The following is a 14502-nucleotide window of genomic DNA, read 5'->3' on the forward strand; positions in this document are numbered from 1 at the left end:
TGCTGTTTCTGGTCCCTAGGCTCCCCTCTAAGCTGCACTTACGTGGACTCTGATATAATAAGAAAGAAATTAGGAAAAGATTTTAAGGATAGACAGCCACCCAGATACCAGATGAGCCGCTGTGTAGCTCACATTTAGGACAGATTCCAGTAGCAGGTCACAAATCTTACACATTTTACTGGCATAGAAACCACAGCTCACAAAAAGAATGATAGAACCGGAAGCCTGGACTCAATAGGGTAGACATCAGCTAAAACAAAACTATCAAAATAGGATTTAAACAAGACCCATAGTTTTATCACAGGAAACTTTATTTTATTTAAAAAAAAATAAAGAATATTGGATTTATCCAGGTAGGATCCAAAATCGCTTAAGATACAAAGAACCAAGGAGAGGTCAACTACAATGGAAACGGTAATTAACAGAGGCTAACTCCAATCTGAGAGGCATGCTGTCATCATCTCATGAAGACTTTAAGCCAACTTAAAAAATGACACAAGAAATAACAACAAAGCTTCTGGAAGGAACGGAAAGATAGAAATTCTCAGGCAAGAGGTACAAGATACAATGAAGCTCAGAATGGAAGCACTTCAAATGAAATAGCACTAGATGGGGTTAACAGCAGATTGGGCATTGGGAACAGACTGGTGACCTCCAAGTCATAGCAATAGAACTGTCCAAGGCAAACACAGAGCGAAAATGAATTTGATAACACGGAACATTATCAGCGAGTGTGGGAACACTTCAAGTGACCTAATATATACATATAACTGGAGTTCCCAAACAAGAGGACACAGTGACAGAAAGAAACCACATCTCCAAGATCTCTGTAAACCCGAATCTTAAGAAACATAAAGGAAACCCTCTCAAGGCTCCTTATAAAGTATTTGTGTGGACACTTTTGCAGACTTCTCGTTGGCTTCATTGACCATTGATTTGTTTATAAAATGGCAACAAAAGAAGTTTGTTCCCTGAAGAATCTATCGCATCGTTTCTTCCTCTCTCTCCCCCTCCCCAATCCACACAACAAACTCCAGTCACAAGAGGATTCTCCCTCTGGCCGTTGTGGCTGGAACTGAATGAACACCAACTGTGTTTGTTCTTCCTAAACCCCGCTAAGCCTGTATTGAAAGTTATAATGATATGCCAGAGTGTTCTGTAAGAGACCAAGGAAAAGGGACGTAGACAACGCAAATTTGGAAGCCAGGATGAACACTGACAAGTTTTAACTGACTTAGACCTGACAAGCAAAGTCCCAAGTCTGCAAATTTCCAACCTGAAATACCATTTTTAACTCTCAATCAGTTGTGAATGTGGAAGAGATGAGTTGACATAAATAAAAAATTAAAATAAGTGGCAGCTGTTCCAGAAGCAGGTAGATCTCCAGATCCTCTCCCCTCCTAGTACTGAGCCTGGCAGACCACTGGCCACTACCGCTCCGTGCACAGAGGGTAAAACGCACTGCTGTGGATGAGGGGAGGCCAGGTGGAGTTCACTCTGTGGGCATCATGAGGAGAACCCCCGTGTGCCTCACGAACACTGCAACCTCTACCCACCACTTTCTAAGGGTCATCTCCACTGATGCCTTCTCCTTATAGGCAATAGATGGACAGATTCATCTAAGAGGAAATGGACGTCACCTAGGTGCCAAGAGCAATGATAGCATCCTGTACTGTTCGGGTCTGAGTGGCCTGGATTCTCATTTGTACTTTCCTGTCTGTGCTAGGCTTGTCTTGTCCTGAGCCATGTCAGAGAGTCCCCATCAGCCAAGAATAAACTCTTTCTCCTCCTCCCAGTGAAGTCATCTCAGATCACTCCCGGAGGCCAGGCCAACTAAGTAGCAGAAAGTGTGGGCCAGCTAATCGCTGTCAATATTCCTGCTAGAGGTCCCAGACCTTCCCACATCCAGTAGGGACACATGCCCGAGTCTCCAACACCGTTTTCTTACCCGGGGGTCTTTTCTGTTGTCTTCAAGAGGGGCTCCAGTAGATCCCAGGAAAGCTCCACTCGAGACTGTGCCTGAGCCTCTGTTAGGATCAGTGTCTCCTGGGGCCTCACCCGATAGACACATTATCCTTTCCTCACTCAGCTGGCTTGTTGTTAGTTCTCACTGTTTCAAACCATGTTGTTTGGGGATGCAGCCTAGGAGTGTGTGGGGAAGGAATGTAAAAAAATAATAGAATGACTAACACCAACTTCAGCACTGTGACTAATTGGAGAGTTGTGTTGTTACTGAACCTGAAGTGAGTTTGCTCACCCGTTGTGCAGCAAGCCAATCTCTGACACCGGGAGGGGTGGAAGAAAGTAGGAATTTTATTTTTGCACAGCGCTGAGAAAGGAGAGGGGGCAGCTAATGCTGAAATCCCAAACTCCCCAAAAAGCTAAAAGGAAGGGTTTTTATTTGGGGTTTTAGGTAGGGGAGGGCGAGCACATGGACTTGCTGGTCGGAGCTTTCCCACCAGCCTGTCTTTGGCCTTGAGACACTTGCAGAGAGGAGGGAGACCATGACCTTGCTGGTCAGCAGCTTCCCCACCAGCCTGTATCTCTTTGCAGGGAGGCAATGATCCAGGTGCTTGTCCTTGACAGTGTCTGTCTCCATTGAGGATAGTGGATTCTGGAGCCAGGAAGCCAGAGAGTAAGCAGGGAATGGGTGTTTTGCTTTTAACCCATATATGCTGGGTTTAGTGTGGGGAAACTGATATCAGGGTCGGTATCAGTGTGGACAGAGAGGCTTTGGGTGGGTAGATGCAGTGATGGATCTATATGGTTTCCATGTATTATTTTTCCTTAAATTGTGAATATTCATTTCACGCATTCTTTTTTAGAAGCAATGCGTTTCATAATAAAAGGAATTTAGGAAAAAAAATTGAAATGGAACTGAATATTTTTCCTTACCTTAGTTACATAATCAAGAACGCAAAACCAATGTAGATATGGGGAAGGTTTTCATGAGAAACTGAAAGTGTAAGGTGAAAAATCTGTGCTTGTAGCCTTTGGAGTCACCTAGAAAATTTGAACAAAGAAACTGGAAAAGGAGGGGCCGGCCTGGTGGCCAGTGGTTAAGCTCGTAAGGTCTGCTTCAGCGGCCCGGGGTTCACCAGTTTGGATCCCAGGCGTGGACATGGCACCGCTTGGCAAGCCATGCTGTGGCAGGCATCCCACATATAAAGTAGAGAAAGATGGGCCTGGATGTTAGTTCAGGGCTAATCTTCCTCAAAAATAAAAAACAAGGAAAGAAACTGGAAAAGGAAAGAGCCAGTAGTGGGACAAAGCCCCTTCTTGTTTTGAGAAGCTGAGCTCCAGACCCCTGCCCTGCCCTCTCCAGCATTCCAGGACATGTTCAAACAACAGGTAGAAAAGAAGGAGAGATGCCCCTCAACATGGAATCCTTAGGAGGCTCTAAGGAGGGGAGAAGGAAGTGGCCTTGATGCCTCCTAAAGATTTCCTTCAGAGTGAATGTGATACTTTTCTTTTGTTGTCTGAAGTGATGGGCACCTAGAATTTTCATGTCCTAGATCCCAAAAGGATCACTGTGCCCCTGGGTCATGACAGAGAAGACAGATAGATTAATGAGATTCCATCAACCAATTAATAGATAAATAAATGAGGTATGTCCATACAATGCAATAATTATTCGGCCATTAGAAGGGGTGAACTGCTGATACTGTATGCTTCAATGTGGATGAGGCTTGAAAACGCCATGAGGAACAAAGGAAGCGAGACACGAAGGCCAATTAGTGTAGGATTCCATTCCTGTAAATGTCCAGAATAGGCAAATCCACAGACAAAGGTGTAAATTAAGCTTTGAAGGGGTTGAGCGACAAGGGAAATGGGGAGTGACTGCTAACAGATGAGCAGTTTCCTTCGGGGGATGAACATGTTCTGGAATTACAGAGTGTTAATGGATACACAGACTTGTTAACATATTAAAAACCACTGAATTACGAACCTTCAAATGAGAAAATTTATGGAACGTGAACTCTATCTAAAAGAAAGCATTAAGGCTTAGGTGGGATTGCATACAATTTACTCTCAAATGATCCAGAAAATGAGTAAGTTTTGTGTGTGTTGTGTATGTATATTAACGTATGCGTATGTACATAGACATGCACATACATATATATGCGGAGTGAGAATAAACAGATATCGTGAAAAACAAATATGGAAAAATGTTAAAATTTGGTGAATCAGGGAAAAGGTTATTCAAGCATTCTTTATGTTTTCTTTAAATTTTTATTGAAGTTTGTAATTATTTCAAAATAAAACAGTGACAAAGAAAAACTGAAAGCCTCAGTTTCGCAGTGAAGGGACTCAAGTGAGCTCAGAGGAGGTTTGGGTCTCACTTCCCCATGGGCTTGAACCACTGTGGTAACTATAACTGCCAGCATACGCGTGACAGTAATAATCAGCCTCGTCCTCAGCCTGGAGCCCAGAGATGGTCAGGGACATCATGTTGCCAGACGTGGAGCCGGAGAAGCGATCAGGGATCCCTGAGGCCCGATTATTCCCATTATAAATTAGGAGTTTGGGGGCTGTGCCCGGGTGCTGTTGGTACCAGGAAATATATTTATAAGATCCCGTGCTTCCAGCACAGGAGATGGTGACCGACTGTCCCAGAGTCCCGGACACTGACGCAGGCTGAGTCAGGGCAGACTGGGCCCAGGACCCTGAAAAGAGGAAAAACACTCTGGTGAGTTCAGTGCAGGGTCCCAGCTGAGCCTGAGGAGGAGGACACAAAGGATCAGCTCAGATGTCCCCATGGTCCCTTCCCTGGGGGCCTCACCTGTGCCCTGAGTGAGGAGGGTGAGGAGGAGCAGAGCCCAGGCCATAGTGGAGATTCCCCAACAGCACTGTCTTCTGAGACCCCAACCCGGGGCCTGGCTCCCCCAGACCTCTCTTATCCTTTCCCCCCTGCCCCAGAGGAGGGAGGGGCCTCCATGCAAATCTGCTTCCTGCACCTGCCTCTCCTCACCCCCTCTGCTCTGGCCCTTGATTATAGATACTTCTGCATCCCTGGACAGCAGTTACTCATGAATTAGAACTCTAACAAGTTCTGAGTCAGGAAAGACTGATTCCATGACAGTATGCAGAAATCGATCCAGCCAGGGATAGCCCCACCTTTCCAGCTGTGGGAGTCACAGTGGTTCCTGGGTGAGAACTCCCTGGACTCCCCTCCGTGCTGTGTGGGGCAAAGTGAGGACAGGGTCCCAGGCTGGCTGATAGAGACCCAACTGCTCCATCATCCTGGTATCAAAGGCAGAGCTGGGGAACCCATATCCCCCTCAATCCTTATTCATATTCCCCTCAGTTAGTTATCCTCTGTCTCTGCAGTGGTTTGAGACTGAGGCCTTAGGCTAAGCTCTGGGTGGTTTATTAGCACTTTTAGAATATTTTTTATTGGGAGCACCACCACTTTGGGACATAAGAGGGACTCAGAGGAAAGCAGCTCTTCCAACTTCATCCAGGACAGCGCAAGCCACAGCAAGGACCTTCCCAAGTGCAGGTCCTCACTGCCCCCTGGTGGCCACAGATGGTGCAGCCCAAGCACAAGGGAAGGCCCCTGAGTGGGAGCTGGAAATCTTACTTCTGCTCCCCTCATCTCCTCTTTCCTTCCTCATCCAGCTCACTACCAGCCCCCTGATCCCTTCTATTTCCCTCTATGCTCAGTTCCGTTTGTCCATTAACTTCCAGAATGGAATGTGGCACCTGCCACATCAGGTGGCCCATCGCTCACCTCAGGACTATCTAGCGTGTCCCACCACAGCTTCACATGGGGCAACTGCCTGTGAGGCAGCTCTGGGCTCAGGGCGGAGGAAACACTAGATGTGAAATAAACCAACCCCAGTAGGAAGGAGGGATGAGAAAAATGAGACCAGGTCAGGACGGTCTAGCTTCTCAATGTGTCAAAAGAAAAAGTACTGCCTGAGGAAGAAAAGTCTGGAGGATTGAGAAGGACCCGAGGGAAAGCAGGAGGTGAATCCCAGTGTTTGAGGATGTGGGAGAAGGGCACTGGGCTCAGATGTGGCCTGAGAGCACACTACAGGGACCTGTCCTCATGGCGTGTTTTGGTGTCACAGGGAACAGGGGACCTTTCTGCCTCTTGTGCTCTGTGTGGTGCATTAAAACAACCTCACCTCAGGGTGTGTGCCTTCCTGAGGTAAAGTCTCTTCCATCTACAGAGAGCTGCTCGATCTAGTGCATTTTTCTAGAAAGGAATGGGTTTGGGGTAAAGCAGGACTGACTGTAAAAATTCTCAAATTCGTTTTTCATTTAGAAAATACCCAACCTATTTACCTGGGCTGTCAGTCATCATGTGCTCTGTGTGCTGCCCACAATTTCCCCTCATCTCCCTCCTCTCAGGCTCCACTTGAGGATTCCTCAGCCCTACTGGATTGCTTGCTGGTCCTTCGTCTGGCCATATTCCCACTACCTCAGTGCCTTTGCACAGGCTGCTCCACCGTCTGAAATGCTCACATCCTCATATTTCTCATGCCTGGTTCTTTCTGAGGATACAGGAATGTACCCTAATGCCCCACTCAATAACGACTGTTTGTTGAATGAATCAAGGAGAGAGCTCAAGTGGGGAACCTTAGCTGCTGCATTTGCCCAAAGAGTCTCCAGGCCACATTCAGGTGTGTGAGGAAAAAAAAACATTCCCGGCTGAGTCTGAGGAGAGGACCCCAAATAGAAATAGGTTTTGGTGCAGTTTCCTAATATGTTCCCAGCAAATGTCACACTCGGGACTCTGCTTGCACTCTCCTGCTCTCTCTGCAGTCACCCAGGGCTTAGAGGAGGGTAAGGGCACAGGATCAGATCTTTCCCATGCTATCGCTTCCTGGAAAACAGGATTCTGGCTGCAGAGAAGGGTAAGGACTACTTCTTCCTGCTCTGAAGGCCCAGGGTGGGGAGAGTCCAGCCTCCCTGAGAAAATGTCCAGTAGTTCCTTCCCAGGGACAAAGCAGGGAGGGGGCCTGGGCTTCCCTCTCCACCTCTCCTTAGGGTGAATGCTCACACCCTCTGTCCCCAGCCTCTGCAGTGGCCTGAGATTCGCTCAGAGTTGATGCCTGGTGTTTAATCCCTTGTGCAGAGAAGGGACTGAACTGAATGGAGACAGGGACTTGTGTGTCCTCTTTGGAGTGACAGGGGAGAAAGAAGCTCCTGGAATGTCCTGCAGCCAGGAAAATCCTCAGCAGTGCCTTGCCAGAGCCAATGCAGTCCCCAAACCTAGCCTCTCACCATCTCCTGGTGGCTCAGATGGGAGAGCCCACCCCCAAGGATAAAGAGAGGAGATTCAGGAGACTCTGCTCTGCTTCCCCTCCACCTTTCCTCCTTCTCCTTCCCAAATGGAATTTGCTCCCGCCACCCCCAGGTTCCATCTAGTTGACTCTGTGCGCCCCCCCTCAGTTCCTGCAGTTCCATCTCCTGCCACACCTTTTAACCCAGATCCTCCCCCTTCAGCACAGCTGGCTTAACCCAGGGACTCTTATCAATGGATCACTGCTTGGGAGGTACATCTGCATTCAGGGAAAGGGGAAAGCTGGATATAAACTGAAACCAATCCTGAAATGCAGGAGAGAAATGGGACAAGGAGAAAACAATTTGAAGTCTCAAAATGTCTAACATAAAATGGAGTAGCAGAGAGACTGAGGAGGCTCCCGGAGCCCTCAAAAGGATTTTGTCTTCTCAGCAGCCAGGAGGAAGTCAGGCAGGGCTCCAACTGAGGGTCCAGCTCCAAGGACCTCCCATCAGAGAGAAGCCCTGTCTGGACACACTCGGTCTCTGGTTCCTTCTTTTGCTTCACCACCATACTTTGTGTCCATCTTGGGAAATTCAGAACCGAGAACAGTTCACGTACCTGGAGTGAACTTTTCCACTCATGAGGAGATGTGTGATTTTTTCTATTTTTCTACAGAGTCGTATGTGATGAGCAGAGAACTGAATCGTGGACCCAAAGACATCAGGTCTAATCATTTATAGGTCCTATAATTGTTACCATATTTGGGGAAAGATCCTATGCTGATATGATTAAGGATCTTGAGATAGGAAGAGTGTCCTAGATTCTTCGGGTGGGTCATAAATTATATCACGCATGGCCCTGTGAGAGACAGACACAGAAAGATTATAACACAGACCAGGAGACGAGCCCCCCTGGCCCTGGCCTAGAGGAGAGCTGCCCACTGAGCTTCTCGATGATGCTGATGCTTCTCTGCCAGCGCATTCTTCCTTGCTCCAGTAAACGCCGTGTCCTCCAGGCCCTCTTGAGGACCATCTCCCCTGGGGAGGGGTCCAGCCTTTCCTGCTAAGTTCTCTTGGAGCCATCACTTTCTCTGCCCTTCTAAGGGTCATCTCTGGCAGCCGGCTTGCAGAATGCCTCAGCATCCTGCTAGGTGAGAATGCTTCCAGCAGATAACCGCCCCCCCCCTTCCAACCTTAGAATCCGCCCCTTGATCCTGGTCCTTCAGAATCCAGCCCCACGCATACTCTTTCACATCCCACCACATTGTTGGCTGTTTCTGCTGCTCCTTTCTCCTGAGAGCAGGCCGGGCACATTCCTGCCCAGGTTTTGTGGTGACTTGATCCTACTCATTGGCCCACAGGACTTCGTAGGAGGAAGGGACAGATCCCGGGGGTGCTAGGAGTGGTGAATATTATCTCCCAGGGCAGAAGCTTCTGCACTATCTTCAAGCAAAGAGAGAGTAGGCATGGGCCCTAATGACTAAGAAAGGGCCACTTCTGCAGGCTTGAATATTTGAGGGGAATTATTGATTCAAGATTTTTGGGCGGTTGGATCCACATGGCCCCTTCTTGTGACTCAGCACCCTGTTGTTACCCATTCGGGGTGCTGACCAGGCGGAGTGAACCTGCCCAGTGGAGTGTTCACTGTGCTCCAAGCAGTGCTGCTCTTAGGATGACGTGCTGGGCCTCGGCTCTCCCTGACCTCCGAGCAGATGAGAGGTTTTCAGCCTACAAGGAGGTCTTCTGACTTCCATGCTTAGCTTCTCCCTGCTGATTTTCACACCCAGCCTTTTCACTTTGCAAATAGTCAGTTGCACTTAGCAACCATGCTATTACACTCTGCCAAAAATGGAACCAGTAGGATTGTCTCCACGTTCCTTTTTTTTTATGATCTTCGTTGTTTTTTGTTTTTTTGTTTTTTTTGAGGGAGATTGGCCCTGAGCTAACATCTGCCACCAATCCTCCTCTTTTTACTGAGGAAGACTGACTATGAGCTAACATCCATGCCCATCTTCCTCTACTTTATATGTGGGACACCTACCACAGCATGGCTTGACAAGCAGTGCGTAGGTCCACACTCGGAATCCGAACCGGCGAACCCCGGGCCACTGAAGTTAAACATGCAAACTTAACCATTGTGCCACCAGGCCGGCCACAGGTTTTGGGAGTTTTTTTTTTTTTTTTTTTGAGGAAGATTAGTACTGAGCTAACATCTGCCATCAATGCTCCTCTTTTTGCTGAGGAAGACTGGCCCTGAGCTAACATCCATGCCCATTGTCCTCTACTTTATCTGTGGGATGCCTGCCACTGCATGGCTTGACAAGCAGTGCATAGGTCCGCACCGGGGATCCAAACCAGCGAACACTGGGGCCACTGAAGCAGAAAGTGCGAACTTAACCGCTGCACCACCAGGCTGGACCTTCCATGTTCCTTAAAGGTACTCCTTTCTTCATATTTCTCCAATGCCTTACACGCAACCCTGCTTTTGCATTTCCTCCTGCAGGTAAATCATCCCTGTTCATCCTGGTAAAAGCCTGAAGAATTGCATTGCTCCTCTGTGGCAGAAGCTTTCTGAGCTCCTGTCACCCCTTATTGGGGTCCTCATTGCTCCAGAATCTCATCTCTGTAACTCCTTTCTCAGACACTCCTGGTCCTGGGTAACCCAGGACTGCCCTGGTTTTAGCAATGAAAGATCCTTGTCCTCAGAAACCCATCAGGTTTACGCAAATTGGGCTAGTTAGTCACCCTCCTGATATCATCCGTCACAGGCCAGATCTCCCTGGAAACAGATGCTAAGGTGGAGGTGAGCACATAGAGGTTTATTGGGGAGCTGAGGAACACTGGTGGCATCAACCCCTGTGCAAGGGATGGGAGGGAGCAGGATTGGGGAAGGAGATCCTGCGGCGTGGAGACTCCAGGCGCTCCAAGATACACTCGTCAAGTCAGAGGGGCCATGCAGGAGACTGAGGGAGGATAATACCTGGGAGCAATGAAGGGAGAGAGAATAGGAGTAGGCAGGGGGAGCCTTCTGACAGCAGTGCTGATATGAGCCCTGAGGGGGGAGAAGGGAGAGGAAGGAGGACTGGAGAGCAGGACCCTCAGACCCAGGAGCAGTAGTGAGAAAATCTCAGCCTGACCCAGGGGGAGCTCCAGAGCAAAGGGTGGCATTGAGGCGTCCCAGCTCAGCAGATTGGTAAGCCCTTGCACCAGGACATGCTCAGTCACTGCCAGGCGGTTGACCAGGAAACACACACCAGCAGCTTGAAAGCAAGGCAGATCCTGAAAACATGGCGCCTGGAGGCTGTCAGCAGTGGGCATCCCTGTGTCAGGTTTCCTCAGGCAGGCAGATCTGAGCAGCTCATCCTTTAGCAGCCCTAGTTGGGCTGTGGTGCAGTCTCAGCCAACTCCAGGGGGGCTCTGGAGCTAGGCCAGCTCTTCAGGGCACTCCCACATTGCACAGGACAGCCTCGCCTGTATATTGGTGCATCCACCAATCATTGCACCCAGGCTGCCCCAGGAAGGGGCTTGGATCTTGCAGGGGCAGATCCCTCCTGGGAGGTCAGTTTTGGGAGAGCACTGGCAGGAGAGGGCTGTCTGCACATCCAGTGGTAGGGGCGACATGCCCTTCATGGCATCTGGGCCACTCATCACAGCGTGCACTTCCTTGGCCCTTCAGCAAATGGAAATTTTCCCTTCTCTCAGTCAACAGGCTCCTATAAAGGCTGGGAATGAGAAGTCCCATTGAGGGGGAAACATATAAAGCATTTCCACTATAACGTATGACACATTTAAAAACTTTAAGCATGTGAATCCCAGGTCAATTGGAAAAAAGCCTCAGGAATTGGGGGGAGGGGTCTTCAAAGATGGTATGTCTGCTGTTTTAGGCATGATCTGAAATCAGCATATCATCAAAGGATGAATAACGACAATAAAATGTCAGTGCATAAATAACCAGGTCAGAGACCCACCAGACTGGAGGTGTGTGCTGGGTTAGGGGTCAGTCCCGATCCCTTGGGGTCCACAAAAGAGAGAGCCCATGGAAAGCACTAGAAGGTGCCGGATGCTTCCTGCAGGAAGTAAACAGGGTTTCTCTTTTGTGATCTCCTATTCCTGGGGGATTTCCAGGTACTCCAAGAGACAGGAATCACTATCTGATTTAATTTGTTCTAAAATAATTTGCCCACACAATCAGACATGAAACAGACATAAGAAGCACAATTGCTGCAAATTAAGAAACAAAATGATAATTTGTGCAAGACATAATTTATAAGCTGTAAAACCAAAGTGAATATACTAAAAAATATTCAACCCTGTGGCCAAGTGGTTAAGTTCACACATTCCATTTCAGTGGCCCAGGGTTTCGCTAGTTTGGATCCTGGTGCAGACATGACATCGCTCATCAAGCCACGCTGAGGTGGTGTCCCACATAGCAGAGCCAGAAGGACCTACAACTAGAATATACAACTATGTTCTGGGGGGCTTTGGGGAGAAGAAGAAGGAAAAAAGAAACAAGATTGTCAACAGACGTTAGCTCAGGTGCCAATCTTTAATAATAATAATAATAATAATAATGCCCTGTAGTATGCCTAAGGTTTATCATTGACAGGGCATTAGCACAAAGGCAGCCTTGAACAGTACAAATTAAAAGAGAACAACACTTGAAGGTGTCACATGTATGGCACCCAGCCATGTCAGGTTCCCACTGCTGCTATAACTCATCACAAACTTAAGAACTTAGAATAGCAGAAATTTATTTTCTTGCAGTCCTGGGAGCCTGAAGTCCAAAGTGAGGCTTACAGGGCTGAAATCAGGTGTCAGATGGGTTGGGTCCTTCTGGAGCTTCCAGGGGAGCCTCTGTTTCCTTGCTCTTCCAGTTGCTAGATGCTGGAAGCCCTTCCTTGGCTTGTAGCTGCATTACTCCAATCTCTGCTCTATGATCACTTCGCCTTCTCCTTTTCTGTCCTCAAACCTGCCACCGCATTCCTCTTATAACGACACTTGTGGTTATATTTACAGCACACTAGATTATCCAGGATAATGTCCCTTGACTTTGTATTAGTCAAGGTTCTCCAGAGTAGAAGAATAAATAGGATATATATATGTATGATTATGAGGAATTGGCTTATGTGATTCTAGAGGTTGAGACGTCCCACAATCTGCAAACTGGAGACCCAGGAAAGCTGTTGGTGTAATTCAGTTTGAGTCCAAAGACCTGAGAACCAGAGGAGCAGATCCTAGTCTGCGGTCAGAGGAAGATGAGAGGAGATGTCCTTGCTCAACAGGGAGACAGGACAAACAGGAGCGAATTCATCCTTCCTCCACCTTTCCTTCTATTCAGGCCCTCAATGGATTGGATGACCCCCACCCACATGGGGGAGGGGGATCGGCTTTACTGCATCCATCAATTCAAATGCTAATCTCCTCTGGAAACACTCCCACAAACACACCTAGAAATAATGTTTAATCTGGGCTCCCCATGGCCAGTGAAGTCAACACATAAAATTAACCACCACAGTCCCCATCTCAAGACCCTTAATCACAGCTGCAAAGTATCTTTTGCCATATAAGGTAAGATTTATCGGTTCCAGGGTTAGGACCTGAGTATCTTTGGAGGCCATCAAATCCTACTGAGGCACACACACAGGAAATGCTCTAAGGGGCTGTTCTCAGAATGCTTTGCACAGTAGCACACTGATATATTCCAGAAACAGGAGCTATCCACAACCAATTTTAAAAGTCACTATAAAACTACCTGTCTGTCCTTGTCTTGAAATAGTTTCAGTATTTATACAAACAGAAGGCTTCCCCTACTGCTTGAGCCACCACAAAGAGAGGACTCACAAGAAAAGGAAAGTTCCAGAAATACCCACTGTCACAGTCCTGTCCTGCTCACAGTCTAGCTGCTGTAGTTCTCACTATTGTTCCCCATTCAATTATGTCTCACTGTAAATCTAATAGGACATCTTCCTTCCACAATCAAGGAAATTTTAGGAAGTCATTTATGCTTTCTCACACTTGTCCCTACTGGGGTTCTTCATTCTGTTTGGGTTTTTTTTGTTGTTTTTTGTTTCTGCTTGAGGAAGATTAGCCCTGAGCTAACATCTGTGCCAATCTTCCTCCACTCTATACGTGGGTCACCCTGCCACAGCATGGCTGACAAGTGGTGTAGGTCCATGCCCGGGATCCGAACCCATAAACCCAGGCTGCCGAAGCAGAGCGCAAAGAACTTAACCACTTTGCCACGTGGCCAGCCCCTGGGGTTCTTTTATAAGGGATTCCATCCTTCCCATCACAGGCACAGAGGGGTTGCTGGTGTGAAATCCCCATGACATCCCAGATGGCACCTCCAACTTCCTGCCCTTTCCTTCCTCGATGTCTGTGAAGATACTAGGCACAGCGCCTGATTGGCATTACAGAGACAAAGGACAAATGGTAGGGATGTGAAGCCACCTGGGAGATGGGAAGCTTCTCCTGCTGGTCCCTGTGAAGCAGCTGCTGCTCCAGGAGGAGGAAATGAGAAGCATGAAGTGCCAACTGATGACTAGATCAGACTGAGGGAAAATACTGATGGGAGAAGAGCTGAGTACACAAGACTCCAGAAGCATAAGCCCAGGTTCCCTCAGAAGTTCCACCAGAGACTGAGCAAACGTTCATGACATAAGGCAAAGTATTAATTTCTTCAGTATCTCATCCAGTAGTATAATTGGAATCCTAGTTAGGAGGAGGTTGGTGCACCAGACAAACCCACCGGCTAGCCTTTCAATGATAGGACAAAGGAATAAATTGGGACAGATTTCATCAAGATGAAGGGGGCCAATGAATGTGCAAAGCTGGGTACAAGGACAGCAGATCGGGGTCTGTGGGAAGGCAATTCTGTACAGAGCACTGGTCGGCCCCTCCAATTCTCCCCCAATGCAGCCTCCACGAAATACCGCTTGAGTGTGGTGTCAAAGGAAAGAGAGACCCCAAAGAGAAGATCCCATATGTTCCCCTTCCCTTCATTCCCTTTGCAAACTCTTCAAGACTTTGCCCAGTTGCCAGGCCTTAACAGTGGACTTGCACAAGAATGACCCCAGTAAAGGGCCATCTCCACCAGATTGTGGTGGAAGTGAAGTCAAATACACAGCGTCTTTTGTGGCGTACTGAATCGGTGTGGACCAGGAGGTATAGGACACATTTAGCTGTCAACTTGTGCTGGGAGCCTCTTGAAGGTACCAGGCAGGACTCTTCCAGTCCCCTGATCCTGTCTTCTGTGTATGGGATGGC

General features: G+C 48.1%; 1 gene segment (V, D, J or C); it reads right to left on the bottom strand.

Annotated features, from left to right (window-relative positions):
* Positions 1-4311: 4311 nt before the first annotated feature.
* LOC124227185 (immunoglobulin lambda variable 2-11-like) lies at positions 4312-4866 on the bottom strand. The segment is given in 2 exon segments: positions 4312-4667; positions 4784-4866. Coding segments are annotated over 2 exon segments (402 nt in total).
* Positions 4867-14502: the final 9636 nt, after the last annotated feature.

Source organism: Equus quagga, chromosome 15 (genome assembly GCF_021613505.1).
Source record: "Equus quagga isolate Etosha38 chromosome 15, UCLA_HA_Equagga_1.0, whole genome shotgun sequence".
Taxonomy (NCBI): domain Eukaryota; kingdom Metazoa; phylum Chordata; class Mammalia; order Perissodactyla; family Equidae; genus Equus; species Equus quagga.